We start from the raw sequence: 13,129 nt of genomic DNA on the forward strand, positions 1-13,129 counted from the left end.
GAAGGAGAGAAAGAACGATTCACCACTCTTCACTTGCAACAGGCGCCCTCTTGCATGCGTGTTCGAAAATCGGCGAATTGCGTATTACTCCGAATGATCCGAAATTTACTGCTACCGCCAACCATCGACTCATAGACTGGATTCGAGTACATTGGTCAAAAAAAAAAAAAATGCCCAACGGAATGATAAGAGCCAGCCCACACAGTACATAATATCTGGAACAAGTAAGTAGCTGGACGCTGGTCTGGGTAGCGCACTTGAGCTGGGAATTCGCATCTAGGCGCACGGCAGTTACCGATCTGATTATCTCAAACTCTGCACTGACGTTTATTGACTCGAGCTCTCTTTAACTACTATCTTCTCATGTCTGATAATACAATCCAACCGCCTCAGCCTCCCCCAGAAGGGTATATTCTAATCAACTCCTTCATAAAATCAAGAACTGAACAAGCGCCAGCTCTGCACCAGCAGGTCCAAGCAAGAGCGAGCTGAAGAAACAAGCCAAGGCCGCAGAAAAAGCGCGCAAGGCCGCAGAAAAGGCTGCCAAACAGGCTGAATTGGAAAAGCAAAAGGCGGCTGCAGAGATTGTGTGTCCCATCCATCTTCTTTATTAATCGGAACTCACATCGCCCCAGGACGATGCAGCAGACAACTATGGTCCTTTGCCTCTGAATCAGTCGCAGAGCCGACCCAAGCGCGAGCGTATCCAGATTTCATCTTTGAGCGACCGTGTTGGACAGAATGTGCTATTCCGAGCTCGTGTTCACAACTCTCGTGCTCAAGGCAGCAAGATGGTCTTCTTGAACCTTCGACAACGCACTACCTCGGTCCAAGGCTTGATGATCGTGTCCCCCGGCAAGGTTTCCAAGCAAATGGTCAAGTGGGCAGCGGCCGTGCCCACCGAGAGTATCGTTCTCGTCGAAGGAACCGTTGAAAAAGTTGATGAACCCATCAAAAGTGCCAGTGTCAGCGATGTTGAGGTTCATATCAGCAAGGTAATCGGACGCTTTGTGTCGTGTTTCTAAGATCTTACGGCTGACGCCCCTATAGATGCATCTTATCTCTGGAATCGACGGCCGTCTTCCCTTCACAGTTGAAGATGCCAACCGTCCAGAAACAGCAGCCGAAGCAGCTGATGCCCAATTCAACCGAGTTTTGCTGGAGACAAGGTTGAACAACCGAGTAGTCGATTTGCGAGTTCGTGTTTGACCTACAGATTTGAAAGAATTTGACCTAACTACCTTCGCCAGACGCAAACCAACCAGGCCATATTCAAACTCCAAGGCGCGATCGGCGACCTCTTCCGTGACTATCTGCGCCAGCATGGTTTTATTGAGATCCACAGCCCTAAACTTCAAGGTGCCGCCACAGAGTCGGGAGCTTCTGTCTTTAAAGTTGGCTACTTCAAGGGTGCGTTTGGGGATCTAGTTCGTCGTTCACCCTGACTCACATCGTGCGCTCCTGCAGGCAATGCCTTCCTGGCACAATCACCTCAGCTGGCGAAGCAGATGGCTATCGCCGCTGACTTTGAACGAGTTTATGAAATTGGCCCAGTCTTCCGTGCGGAAGACTCCAACACCCACCGCCATTTGACCGAGTTCATCGGTCTTGATTTGGAGATGGCAATCGAGGAACACTATCATGAAGTCATGGAAATGCTTGACGGAATGCTTGTCAACATCTTCCGTGGGCTTCGTGATCAGTACAAGGACGAACTCGATGTTGTTCGAAAACAATTCCCTGCTGAAGAGTTCAAGTGGCGCGAAGGTCCTGAAGGCACTCTCAAAATGACCTTCAAGGAAGCTGTCGATCTCCTTGTCGAGGACGGCGTCCCAAGAGAAGATTTGGACGATATCAAGTACGGTGTATCATCGACATCATAACCCAGATCTAACCCTGGATTTAGCACCGAGAATGAGAAACGGCTCGGACGAATCATCAAGGCCAAATACGACATCGACTACTACATTATCGACAAGTTCCCCATGGCGTTACGGCCCTTCTACACGATGCCGGATCCTGAGGACCCAGTAAGCTCCATCATACCCTTCTTCGGGTCACAGGTCGCTTTAACACCTCTAATATTAGACGTTATCAAACTCATATGACTTCTTCATGCGTGGCGAAGAGATTCTGTCTGGAGCTCAGCGAATCCACGACCCTACTCTTCTGTGCGAGAAAATGAGAAGCAAGGGTGTTGAGCCTGATTCTATGAAGCCCTATGTGGACGCCTTTAGGCTGGGCTGCCCTCCTCATGGAGGAGGAGGAATCGGTTTAGAGCGTGTTCTCATGCTTTTCTTGAAGCTTAACAATGTCCGACGCGCCTCCTTGTTCCCTAGAGACCCCAAACGCTTGGAGCCTTAGGTTACCAATCATCGGTGTAAAGGATAAAGTTCTAGACTTGGTATACAATTGCTTGACCCTCCTCGCGTTGATTTAGTCACCGGCCCCACAAACTGGCCTTTGAAGAAGCTGATGTCCCGAACAGAAGGCGAATTTGCTACACAAGCGAAATGAAAGAAATACTTATAGTTTACAATATCCACAAATGTGGTTTAGTCCATCTGGTGGCCCACCGCTACTTATATTTTGACTTCAAGCATGCCCGCGAGGGCATAACCCCGCTGTCCACCCTTCCACGCACGACCGCCACCGTCGACCTACCACCACCCCAGCCCCCCAAGGAATCGCTGCAATGTTCATCCCAGTGCGCAGGGCAGAAAACGATGCCGACCACAGGTGTTTGACGAGGTTCCTCTCGTCCTGTTCGTCCACCTCAACCGACCATAGCCTCTCAATGTCAATGTCCTCGGTTTCTCCAGAACCAGACGACGTAGCCGACTCTTCGCCGGGCTGGTATCTCAAAGACGGACCTCACAGATACGTCGGGGTCATCTTGGTGGTGGTGATGGTGACCATCGTCATCGGGATTTACCTACACGTCGGGAGGAGACCTAGACAGCTAGCCCAGGCTTTACGACAGAGACTGCGGAGAACGGGGGAGAAGGAGACAGCATCAATTCCTGCAATCAACATCATCTCCACCGACAACGAAAAACGGGTCTACGAGCATTCGCATCCCTCCACTATTTCCACGAGCAAACCGAGCGCATCAGAGCGTCCAAGAAGCTATCAGATAGCACCAGAACAGGTCTGGATGCCTGAGAAGCCCGCGCCCTGCGTTAAACAGTCTATGCGGATGACGGTAGAGTTCGATGAATTCGACTGGGGCCATGTTGAAGCGTTGAAACGACCTTTGTACCCCCAGCAGGACCGGAAATCCTACCCTCCACTCGGACACAAGCACCCGCCTCGAAGGCATCATCGGAAAATCTCACACCTCTAGTTCACGAGTAGGGAGCAGCGTCCGTCCATACCCATGATCATAGCACAGAACTTATACCCTGCATTTGTACATTATCGCACATTCGTTTAGCTCCAGGCCATTTGCTTTCGTCACAGAATAAAAGCTCGCATCCATTGAACACAACTGTAGAGAATAGCAATGAAGTCTGTTAGGTATAACTGCGCAAGTCCCAAAAAATGAATTAGGGAACGACGATCCCGGAAGACTGGTGTCAAAGGCTCACCATGAATGTAAACATATAGTACAAGTAGAAAGAACGAAGAAAGCGAATGATCAACGGCGTCTCGTTTGCTGTGACGAGTCAGCTTGCTGCTGGACATTGCTCGGGTCAAAGTTGTTTCCCTCGATGGCGGCTGCGATAACCTCTGCAGGAAGGTCCACATGCACACCGTCTGCGTAGGTGTAGGCATCGAGAGGCGAATAGGCTGGAGGATCACGTCTTGACAAGGGAGAAGAAGCAAATCTATCGTCCGCAGTAATTGTCCGACTGCTTCCGCTGCTACCTGTTCGTCTATGGCCTGGCAAAGCCTGTAAGTGAATGTCTCGTTCGTGGGGGGTGGGGGGATTGGCATTTGGACTCAAGGGTGATTCAGGAGGTGGGTGCAGATGCACGGTCAACTCTGATCTCGGCCCCGAAAACGACGAGGCGAAATGGTTTAAAGAATTACGTTGTATGCGAGTGTTGGTAAAGGGGTTGCGCGCACCTGCGTCGGGGGATACCGATCTTGTAGATGCGGTAGGAGATGGAGGGGAGGAGTAACGACCTTCCGATGTACGTGATAATAACGGTTGAGACGGGCTTTCTGAGCCTTGATCTACCTCATATTCGTGCTCCGGAAGTTCATCAATAGGAGTGATTGGAGGCGGTGGTGTGAGAGGTGTAGGCGGGACCAACGATGATACACGAAGGGGTGATGAAGGGTTCCCGGAGGGTCGGCGGCGCGAACGGCGTGCAGAAGATGGTGATGCGGACGGGTCATCTGAAGAGCGTACGCGGCCTCCTACGTCGAGAAGAATGCTACCCCGCTCACTGCCATATGCGGGTGGTGGAGCGAGCGTGCCGACACTGGGCGCCAAGCCCCACTTCTTGACGTTGGCTTCAATGAAGACAAATCCAGCCTGCCCGAGGTTGACGTGCACGCTGCATGGGCCATCAGCGCCAATGGTGGGGAAAAGGTTCCACCGACTAAGGCCAATGAAAGCATCTTCCATCTTCCTGCCGTTGCGAGTGAAGAAAACTGTTCCTGTGCGAGGACGGTAGCCGACACCTAGGACATCGCCTTCTTTGAGCACTGGACCAAAGGGCGTGGCAGTGAAAGGATAATTGTGAGATTTATCGCCGTTAGAGTGGTACCCAACGGAATAGCGACTTTGTCCAGGAAGGCGGAAGGGTGGATATGGCTTTGTGGCAAGACCCACGGACACAGTAGTTGTTTCTGGCAAGTCGAACATCTTGACTTCCCAATAGTAGACTTCGTTGAGTTTGGGAAGGGGAAGGTTGGATTGGACACATGAGGCACTGGCAGGGTCGGGCAAGAATGTGATCTCAGTCCGGGCATGGACGAGAAGCGAGTTGACAGTCTCGTAATCCGGCTCGAACGACCAGGCCGAGACGCCTTTCTCCTGTATCGAGAGGAACTGGGACAGCGTGATATCGGTCGGCAGCGAGTTGGGTGGGTATTGCAGTTGATAGTCTGTGGCCAGCCAATCAGTCATAACACAATAAACCCAAATCATTCAACACACCTCGCGCGCGCAGGTATTCTCTGGCAACGTTCTCCGAAACGCCCTCAAGCCACCTGGACTCGACTCCTTCGAAACCGCCCTCGCCTTCAATGAGTTCCTCACGGCTCATGTCGACAGGGCCGTCGTTGTCGCGCAACATGATCCCCCTTCGACGTCTGACAAGGAGAACACATATCAAGAATGTCAGAAGGAGGAAGAGGAATGTAGACAACACGATGAGGAGAGGTAACAGAACGAGGAGTGCGTCTGGTTGCTGGGGCTGCTCGGTGGGAGCGGGGAAGGGTTGGTTTGTTCTGACATTGTTGACTGCGTCGACGACGGCCTGAATATTTTGACCAAAAGACGAGTCGGAAATATGTTCAAGGTCGTCCAGCGGCATTCAGGTGTGTTGAGCTACAGTTGAATGGTCGGTTCAGAGTTAGACTCTGAGTCCCGATGGCTGTGATTAGGCCCCTGCACAGCCTGCCCACGTGACACACCTGCAGGCCTCAGTTGCCCCTTTGATTATCGTGATCACCGTGACACTGGTCACTGTCGCCTTCAAGTCCTCGTCTCCGTCGTCGTCGTCGTCCCCGGCCATCATGGCTACGCTATCCCCCGCAACGTCGCCCAAGATCGTCAAGCGAAAGGGCTCAGTTCGTCGTCCTAGAAATGTTGATGCTCTCGAAACACACAACGCCGGCGTTAATGGCATCCGGAACTTTCTCAAAGGACACACCTGCTACGAGGCTTTTCCCGTCAGCTTCAGACTCATTGTCTTGGATACAGAGCTCAACGTCAAGAAGGCGCTACAATGCTTGCTCCTCAATGGTGCTTTTTCCAGTCACATCTTGTATGATTCAATTTATCAACTCGTCCTGTCAGGTGTGGTCTCTGCACCCTTATGGAATAGCTCCCAGTCCAGGTTCGCCGGGATGCTAACGGTACTGGACATTATCCACTTGATCCAGTACTATTACCGCACAACCGCCTCTTATGAGTACGCCACGACAGACGTGGAGACATTCCGGCTCGAATCCTTGCGAGGTGAGTCGGCCAATGCCATCCCCCAATATAATGCCCAGTCTCATAGTCTTCGAGAAATCGAGAAAGAACTTGGTGTCGCTACACCGCCCCTACTTTCAGACCATCCTTCGAGCTCTCTTTACGACGCCTGTAAAGTCCTCATGCAAACACACGCTCGACGTCTTCCCCTACTCGACTACGACACTGAAACCGGTCATGAAGTCATTGTGTCCGTCCTGACACAGTACCGAATGCTCAAGTTCATTGCCATCAACGTCTGTTCTGAATATTCTCTCATTGGATCTGGTTTGACCATCTAATTAGTGTCATAAAGAAATATCCCAGCTCAACCAACCGTTGAGAAAACTCAGGATAGGCACCTATGTCGCGTCGGCCCCTAACGAGCCCAAAGATGGCCCCAATCCATATTATCCCATCGCGACAGCAACACTCGACACCTCCGTATTCAACGTCGTCCATATGTTCTCGGAACGTGCTATATCCGCTGTCCCAATCATCGACGATGACGGTGTTGTTTTGAACCTTTATGAGACGGTGGACGTTATTGTAAGCCTTCCCCTGTCTTTTACGGATCTTCGCTGAGGAAAGCAGACACTGGTGAAGCTGGGTGCATACCAATCCCTGGATCTCAAGATTAGGGATGCCCTTACACAACGGTCGCCCGATTTTCCTGGAGTCGTCGTTTGCACAGCAGGGGATTCTCTCGGGACCCTCCTACAGCTTATCAAAATAAGAAGAGTACATCGACTGGTGGTTGTGGAAGGAGAGGTATGTGCTTCACCTGCTTAGCATCCACATGCTAATGTCATCCCCTGTCTTCAGGAAGAGGAGAAACAAGGCGGTAAGAAGGGCCGTCTTCTTGGCATCATTACTCTCAGTGATGTTCTGCGGTATCTCATCGGCGATGTCGACATCCCTGAGGTGCAAGAACCACCAGAGTCTTAGAACAAACCTACCTGGAAGACGCCGCTCTGCACCTACCCATGACCGCACCGTGCGACCGCACGAATCCCCATCTCTCATTGCTTACTGATATAGAATTTTTGGATACCATATTACACAAACGTCCCACCGCAACACCACCCATCGATTCGATTTTCTTTGCTGACGAACCATCTGCTTTCATGATACTGTATAGTAGCACTTGTAACAATTTACGTAAATTCCAGGCACAGCAACGACTTAGTGCCTCCGTTCACCTTGCTTTCCTACTCCCATGTCATTTCTGTTCACCTCTCGCGACCTCGTCCTCCAAAAAGAGGCCGGTGCTTCCCAAACTACCATTTTAGAGCTGATTCAAGACCCGGTCAAACTCTGCACGCTCAGCCCGCTCGTGATCGGAGTAGAAGTCGACAAAGACGACCCGATGGTGGTTTATGTCACCGAGAAGCTGGTGTTGTTGGGCTTTTTCAAGACAACGACAAAGTTCACCTGCAAAGTCAAAGTTCTGCCTGGCGGGGTCGTCGCGGACGTCACAGCGGATTTGGGAACTCGACTTATAAACCATATGTGGGTGGAGAAGAACACTGATGGAACCACTTTAATCAACGAGCACACTAAGGTCGAGGTGAGCCTGGTGTTCTGTGGTATAAATGTTGCTTAAATCGAAACCTATTCTCAACAGGCATTATTCTTCTTCATGCCCTTCGTGTACTCCACGATGTCAGAAGCTCACAATGCGGTCATGGACAAGTTGGCCGCAATGTCATAACCGTTGCAGCAATCGAGCGGTCTCTGTATGTACAGTGTTGTCTGTAATCATCCGGAGAATAGGAGTCGGGGTTGCTCAGTGCTCACTTTTGTTCCCGTAATTCCATCACAGTTTTCCTACAGGATCCTATTATACCACCTTCAAACCAGAAGCGATGACAAACCGAGCACCGGAACCCACGTAAACATCCAACATAACGGCAAACGTCCACCATCCAAACCCTTGTGTTTTCAAGAACGCAATGAACGGAGAAAACACGTCTGCAGTAATGTCCTCCACCTCCACCTCTTCGTATCCTGTCTGTTGCATGTGAAGTTGATACTCCTCGAGCGAGACGCGGTTGCATAAAGGCATCATCCGAAGTAATGAGGTGACGAGACGAGTTTTGAACGTGTCAAGATCATTCTTGGAAAAGCAGATATCAGCCAAAGCTATGCGACCGCCAGGGTTTAGTCTGGCGAATGACTGCTCCAGGAATAGCCGGCGGGAGTTGAAGTGGTAGGCACAGTCCAGTGCAAGAATCGCATCAAAGGGAGGAAAGAGAGTAGTTGGTGATAGGGGATGGTCGGGTGCTCCGTCGCTGATAGCATCCGCATTGACGAGGGACACTATGTTTTCCGTGAGATGTGGGTGTGCACGCTCCACTCTCCGCCGTGCACGTTCGCAGTGAGAAGAATTATTGGTTATGCCAACGATCTTCGAGGGTCGAGGAATCGAGGGGTCAGAAAGCAGAAAGAGAATTGACTGCCCAGTTCCAAAGCCCACATCTGGAAGGAGATGTCAACGTGTTCAAGCAGAGATAGGGTTCCAAGTTACCCAGGATTGTAGCGCCCTCTTTCAATCTGGCCGCGGATACCAGTTTCGACGCCAATGCTGTGACAAGAAGCCCATGGCGTTAGTAGAGTGTCCAGTCAATCCGATGTAATTTACCTCTACAGGCATGTGAGAAGACGCTAGTTCCCTATACAAGCAGTTGTCGGCCGTGCTTTGCGACATAATCGTAATGCTAACCTTCCAATACCCCATATTCAACCATTCTGTGGCTGGGGGGGATGTGGCGGGCTCGCCTGGAAGTCTGTTCAAGGCCAGATGGAAGAGCCCATAGCTCTCTCCAAATAGACCAGAGTTCGGTAGATGAGAAGAGATAACGGGAACACAAGAGCGATTCCAAGTAAAACAGAAGAAGAGGCCATTAAAGGACAAGAGACATTGATAGCGCGAGGAAAGAGCGTGTAATCCGAATGAAGTAAGTGATTCCCACATCTATTGACAGGCAATAGAGCCCAGTGACGCCGGTCGTTCCCCAACGTTGACCATGACCGCCATTCAAGCTGTGTTCATCCGCAGCTATGAGGAACGCACGACACCCAAATCCCACATTGTATACAAGATTGACATCCAAGCCCATGTTCGATCATGGCAAATGTGGCGGCGCTATTCAGAATTCGATGATCTCAACACGGAACTCACCAAATCCACCAACTCACCTCCACCTTGTTCCTTACCACCGAAGCACGCGTTGACCGGTTTTCTGCGATCGAAGAAGGACGAGAAGGTGCTAGAGGAGAGGCGAGCAGGCTTGGAGGCATACCTCAGGGCAATACTTGGAGCCAAAGAAGACAAATGGCGGGAATCGTTTGCATTCAAGGAGTTCCTGGGTATACCTATAGGTCGCCAGGCCACCATTCCTTCCGACCCCAACCAATTCACATCGTCCTCATGGCTTGACGAACACGCAGCACTCCAAACCTTGCTCCGAGACGTCTGGGCAGACATCAACAAGCGAGATGCCCTCTCCGCTCAGGGAGATGTCGCCGGGTCACACAAGTCGAACCTGGCTGCCAAGTCCAAGCTCGCAGGGGTGTTATCCCGTATAGGGTTGTTGGGCAAGTCTTTGCAACAATTGGCTATGGCTGGGATGAGCGAGGGAGAACTACAGCGACGTACGGATATGGTCGGCAGGTTGCAGGACGACTGCGAGAAGCTGGGCAAGGTTGTGGCTGTTGCACGGCAGGCAGGCTCAAGAGGGCAGATATCTTCCAATCCCATGGAGCGCAGTGCTGCCTCCGAAACAGATCGACGCGCTCTACTCGGTTCGAGTTCTTCCTCGAAACCTGCCCGCAGAGTGTTTGGTGCTTCATCGTCCTCTCCCCCCAAGGAATCAGAGACCACTCGCCCACTGGATAACGTCGGTCTGTTCCAGCTACAGAAACAGCAGATGGATCAGCAGGACGACCAACTATCACAGCTGACCACAATTCTACAACGGCAACGACAACTCGGGGAGGCTATAAACCACGAGGTCACCCTCCAAATCGAAATGCTGGACGATTTATCAAGTGGAGTGGATCGCGTCGGGAACAAATTATCTGCAACGAACAAGAAACTCAATAGGCTGTCGTGACACGATTTCCCAGCTAATCATGTACATTATTGCGTACGGCAGTAGATCTAACACGCCTGATAGAGCTGGGGCCATGCATCATTAACAATTGAATATAATACAACATTAAATGATTGTGTAGAATGTAGCTAGTCTCCAGGACAGTTTAAGGCTGAGACAAGTACTTGCCAATACCCTGGAGAAAAGTCAGAATGAATGGTCAGTGCATCAACGGTAGCAGCGCACCTCGTAACAGGTTATCATGATGCCACAAGCTGGAGCAATTTTGGCCATCCGGGGACCAATTCCAGCAAAGAGAGCAGAAGCACCCTCCGATTGAATGATCCGCAACAGCAAGGGGAATGTGCGAGTGAGGTCGCTGGCTGTGGACGTCATTATCAGGGCTTGCCGTCTCGTTTTCAGTGTGTCGAAAGGCGAGGTCACAAGGGCAGCGGAAGTGCCACTAATTGCACCACTGAGGAATGCAACAGAGGCCCCCTCGTAACCCCGATTGCTAAACGCTTTCTTCGTCGCCTCGTAGCTGGCCCAGTAGAAGCCTGAGAAGGGCACATCACGCCACAAAGTGGGACCCAGCCCTCGCCAGAGTGAAAGTGGGCCTTGTGAACGCACGAGGCCTCGGACAGAAGAAAGAACGGAACGAAGGGTATGGGGGTTGTTTGACGAGGGCGGTGTGGATTGAAGGTTAGTCCGGATGAGCTCCAATGGCGATGTTAAAGTCGCTATCGAAGAACGGGCAAGGATACCAGATACGAGAGGAATAAGGGATTGCGCCGGCACAAGCGGTGGGAGGGCGGTGTTGAGGAGGTAATCGTATGTCAGAATATATGCTGTCGATGATGGAACACCAATAATCCTGAAAGACAATTGAGTTAGAAGGTCAACACCTAAGGAAAGAGACCTACAATGACGTCCCAGCTCCTTTCCAAAGACCGGGGAGACCTTCTGCTCTCCATACGTGCCTGACAGCGTCATAGAAACCATTCACGCGCTGTGTTTTGAAAACACCCTGATCCCAAAGGCACACAATGTCTCCCGTGACTAGAGGACGAGCTAGAGAAGACATATTCCGGACACATGAAGCGGCATTACTTGGTTGGCAGCAGGTATTTGGAGGGGGTTTGGGGAATAATGGCTGCCTTTTGGGCGGTTGGGTCTGGAGCCGGGTTTTCACAACGTCAAACGGCGTCACTGAAGGGATTTGTTAGCTATGAAACCCGTTTCATTGGTACATAAGCGACGTACTGGTCAACGCCGTGAGCGTTGAGCCCGTTGCTGCGGCTACGAGTTTGGCATGGAAAGGGTCCATGAAAGGAGAGGAGCAAGCCGGAGACGTCGCTCGTCGTCGTCGGCCGTGGCCAAGTTGGTTGTCGGAACCAAAATCGTAATCTGATATGATTCGAACGATAGATTTGTCAGCAAAAATCTCACGACGCGGGGACCATCATCCTTCCATTTTTCGAGATACTGATGTTCAATACAAACTTGCAACGACCTCCGCCAAAACATTAACCTCGTCTGGACTTACCTGCGAAAATCTATATCATATTCTTCAACTTACTCTGCAGCTGTGTCCTCTGATCGTCCCACAACAAAGTTCAATATTTCCCTTAATCACTTCAACTCAATTTCGAACGAGTTACTTTGTATACCATGTCCGCCAACTCCACTCTCCCCGGCCCTGCCCTCCAAGCTTCGAGAGCTGCGCTCTCAGCAGCTCTGGCCGACCAGGAGGCTGCCAATACCCAGCCCTCAAAAAGCAAAGATGAAAGCACCGAACCTGGCGAGATTCAGGAAGTAGTGGTTGATATGCAGAGCCAAGCGGACGCGATCCGAACGGTTTTCAGCGACCCTACTAATTTCAACGTTAAAGTATGTCTAATACGGCTTTATAAATGAATCCCTTTCCTGATCCTTCCGTATATTAGCATCCCTTGTTTTCTGCTTGGACTCTTTGGTTCGATTCGCCATCAACCAAAGGTCGAAATCTACCTCAGACCCCAGTCTCTGCCTTTCCCCAAACCCCTGTTCTCCAGACGCCAGGAGCAGCTGCCGCACAGGGGTGGATGGAAGACATCAAGAGAGTGATTAGCTTCGACAGCGTCGAGGAATTCTGGGGGTATGTCATTCGCTGCTATCTTTTCGATGATCAGCCCATTCACTGCCCTCTTTGTTACTTTAGCCTGTATAACAACATCATCCCTCCATCTCAACTCCCTCAAAAGGCGAACTACTATCTTTTCAAGGTACGAAATAGTGTTCGAGTGGCCATAGTCTCAGAAGCGCTGAACTTCCCCATCTCTCTGTGTTCAGGATGGGATTATCCCTGCCTGGGAAGATGAGGCCAACAAGTATGGCGGGAAATGGAGCATTCAATTGCCCAAGGACAAGAACCGAAACAACGTCGACAAGATGTGGCTGCACACCGTATGTGATTTCCCTTTGCACCGCCCCCCTGCGTACGACTCATGCTTGGTACGATCCTGTGCAGATGCTTGCTGCGATCGGCGAGACCTTTGACCCCAGTCCTAGTGGCAACAACTCAGAGTCATTAATCACAGGGGTGATTGTATCGACGCGTCCGCAGTTCTACCGACTTTCGATATGGACCCGACTTGCACCTGGACTGGGCGAAGAAGATGCGAAATTGCGGGAGAGGATTGAAGCGATTGGGCGACATTTCAAGGTGCAGGTGTTGGCGTACCCGGAGAGTGCGCGCCTTGCAGGGCCTCTTGCGACTGAAGTTGAATTCCAGTCGCACAAAGACTCTGAGAAGAAGGGCAAGTCTGTGCGGAAGATCATAGTGTAAGGCTGTGGCTGTGTGTAGTGTAAATGCTGTGATTAGTATGACATCACGTTTTTGGATTGATTCGTTAAA

At 51.0% G+C, this 13,129-nt stretch overlaps 8 protein-coding genes across 8 annotated transcripts; 5 read left to right on the forward strand and 3 right to left on the reverse strand.

Moving 5' to 3' along the window:
• Positions 1-363: 363 nt before the first annotated feature.
• Positions 364-2,426, forward strand: CC1G_06749 (aspartate-tRNA ligase; the record flags this gene model as incomplete). The annotated part of the gene is made up of 8 exons (XM_001828711.2): positions 364-407; positions 458-587; positions 636-995; positions 1,051-1,197; positions 1,251-1,410; positions 1,468-1,858; positions 1,907-2,030; positions 2,089-2,426. The coding sequence occupies 8 exons, from the start codon at positions 364-366 to the stop codon at positions 2,362-2,364; spliced, it is 1,632 nt and encodes a 543-aa protein (XP_001828763.1). The 3' UTR covers positions 2,365-2,426.
• A 371-nt stretch (positions 2,427-2,797) lies between these two features.
• Positions 2,798-3,346, forward strand: CC1G_06750 (hypothetical protein; the record flags this gene model as incomplete). Its single annotated transcript, XM_001828712.2, has 1 exon — positions 2,798-3,346. One exon carries the CDS (start codon positions 2,798-2,800, stop codon positions 3,344-3,346), a length of 549 nt encoding a protein of 182 aa, XP_001828764.2.
• A 294-nt stretch (positions 3,347-3,640) lies between these two features.
• CC1G_06751 (endosome protein) lies at positions 3,641-5,492 on the reverse strand (the record flags this gene model as incomplete). The annotated part of the gene is made up of 2 exons (XM_001828713.2): positions 3,641-5,061; positions 5,114-5,492. 2 exons carry the CDS (start codon positions 5,490-5,492, stop codon positions 3,641-3,643), a joined length of 1,800 nt encoding a protein of 599 aa, XP_001828765.2.
• Positions 5,493-5,694: 202 nt separating this feature from the next.
• Positions 5,695-7,084, forward strand: CC1G_06752 (nuclear protein SNF4; the record flags this gene model as incomplete). Its single annotated transcript, XM_001828714.2, has 4 exons — positions 5,695-6,393; positions 6,443-6,685; positions 6,731-6,907; positions 6,962-7,084. 4 exons carry the CDS (start codon positions 5,695-5,697, stop codon positions 7,082-7,084), a joined length of 1,242 nt encoding a protein of 413 aa, XP_001828766.2.
• Positions 7,085-7,424: 340 nt separating this feature from the next.
• CC1G_13650 (methyltransferase) lies at positions 7,425-8,886 on the reverse strand (the record flags this gene model as incomplete). Its single annotated transcript, XM_002912072.1, has 6 exons — positions 7,425-7,677; positions 7,815-7,891; positions 7,937-7,966; positions 8,031-8,458; positions 8,667-8,723; positions 8,862-8,886. 6 exons carry the CDS (start codon positions 8,884-8,886, stop codon positions 7,425-7,427), a joined length of 870 nt encoding a protein of 289 aa, XP_002912118.1.
• A 279-nt stretch (positions 8,887-9,165) lies between these two features.
• Positions 9,166-10,254, forward strand: CC1G_06754 (hypothetical protein; the record flags this gene model as incomplete). Its single annotated transcript, XM_001828716.1, has 1 exon — positions 9,166-10,254. The coding sequence occupies one exon, from the start codon at positions 9,166-9,168 to the stop codon at positions 10,252-10,254; it is 1,089 nt and encodes a 362-aa protein (XP_001828768.1).
• A 145-nt stretch (positions 10,255-10,399) lies between these two features.
• CC1G_06755 (hypothetical protein) lies at positions 10,400-11,560 on the reverse strand (the record flags this gene model as incomplete). Its single annotated transcript, XM_001828717.1, has 4 exons — positions 10,400-10,429; positions 10,480-11,107; positions 11,157-11,442; positions 11,497-11,560. 4 exons carry the CDS (start codon positions 11,558-11,560, stop codon positions 10,400-10,402), a joined length of 1,008 nt encoding a protein of 335 aa, XP_001828769.1.
• A 181-nt stretch (positions 11,561-11,741) lies between these two features.
• On the forward strand, positions 11,742-13,060 carry CC1G_06756 (cap binding protein; the record flags this gene model as incomplete). Its single annotated transcript, XM_001828718.2, has 5 exons — positions 11,742-12,123; positions 12,180-12,370; positions 12,434-12,497; positions 12,565-12,678; positions 12,743-13,060. Exons 1-5 carry the CDS (start codon positions 11,905-11,907, stop codon positions 13,058-13,060), a joined length of 906 nt encoding a protein of 301 aa, XP_001828770.1. The 5' UTR covers positions 11,742-11,904.
• Between the last annotated feature and the right edge of the window lie 69 nt (positions 13,061-13,129).

The sequence above is a fragment of the Coprinopsis cinerea genome (genome assembly GCF_000182895.1).
Source record: "Coprinopsis cinerea okayama7#130 chromosome 1 map unlocalized cont3.1, whole genome shotgun sequence".
Taxonomy (NCBI): Eukaryota; Fungi; Basidiomycota; class Agaricomycetes; order Agaricales; family Psathyrellaceae; genus Coprinopsis; species Coprinopsis cinerea.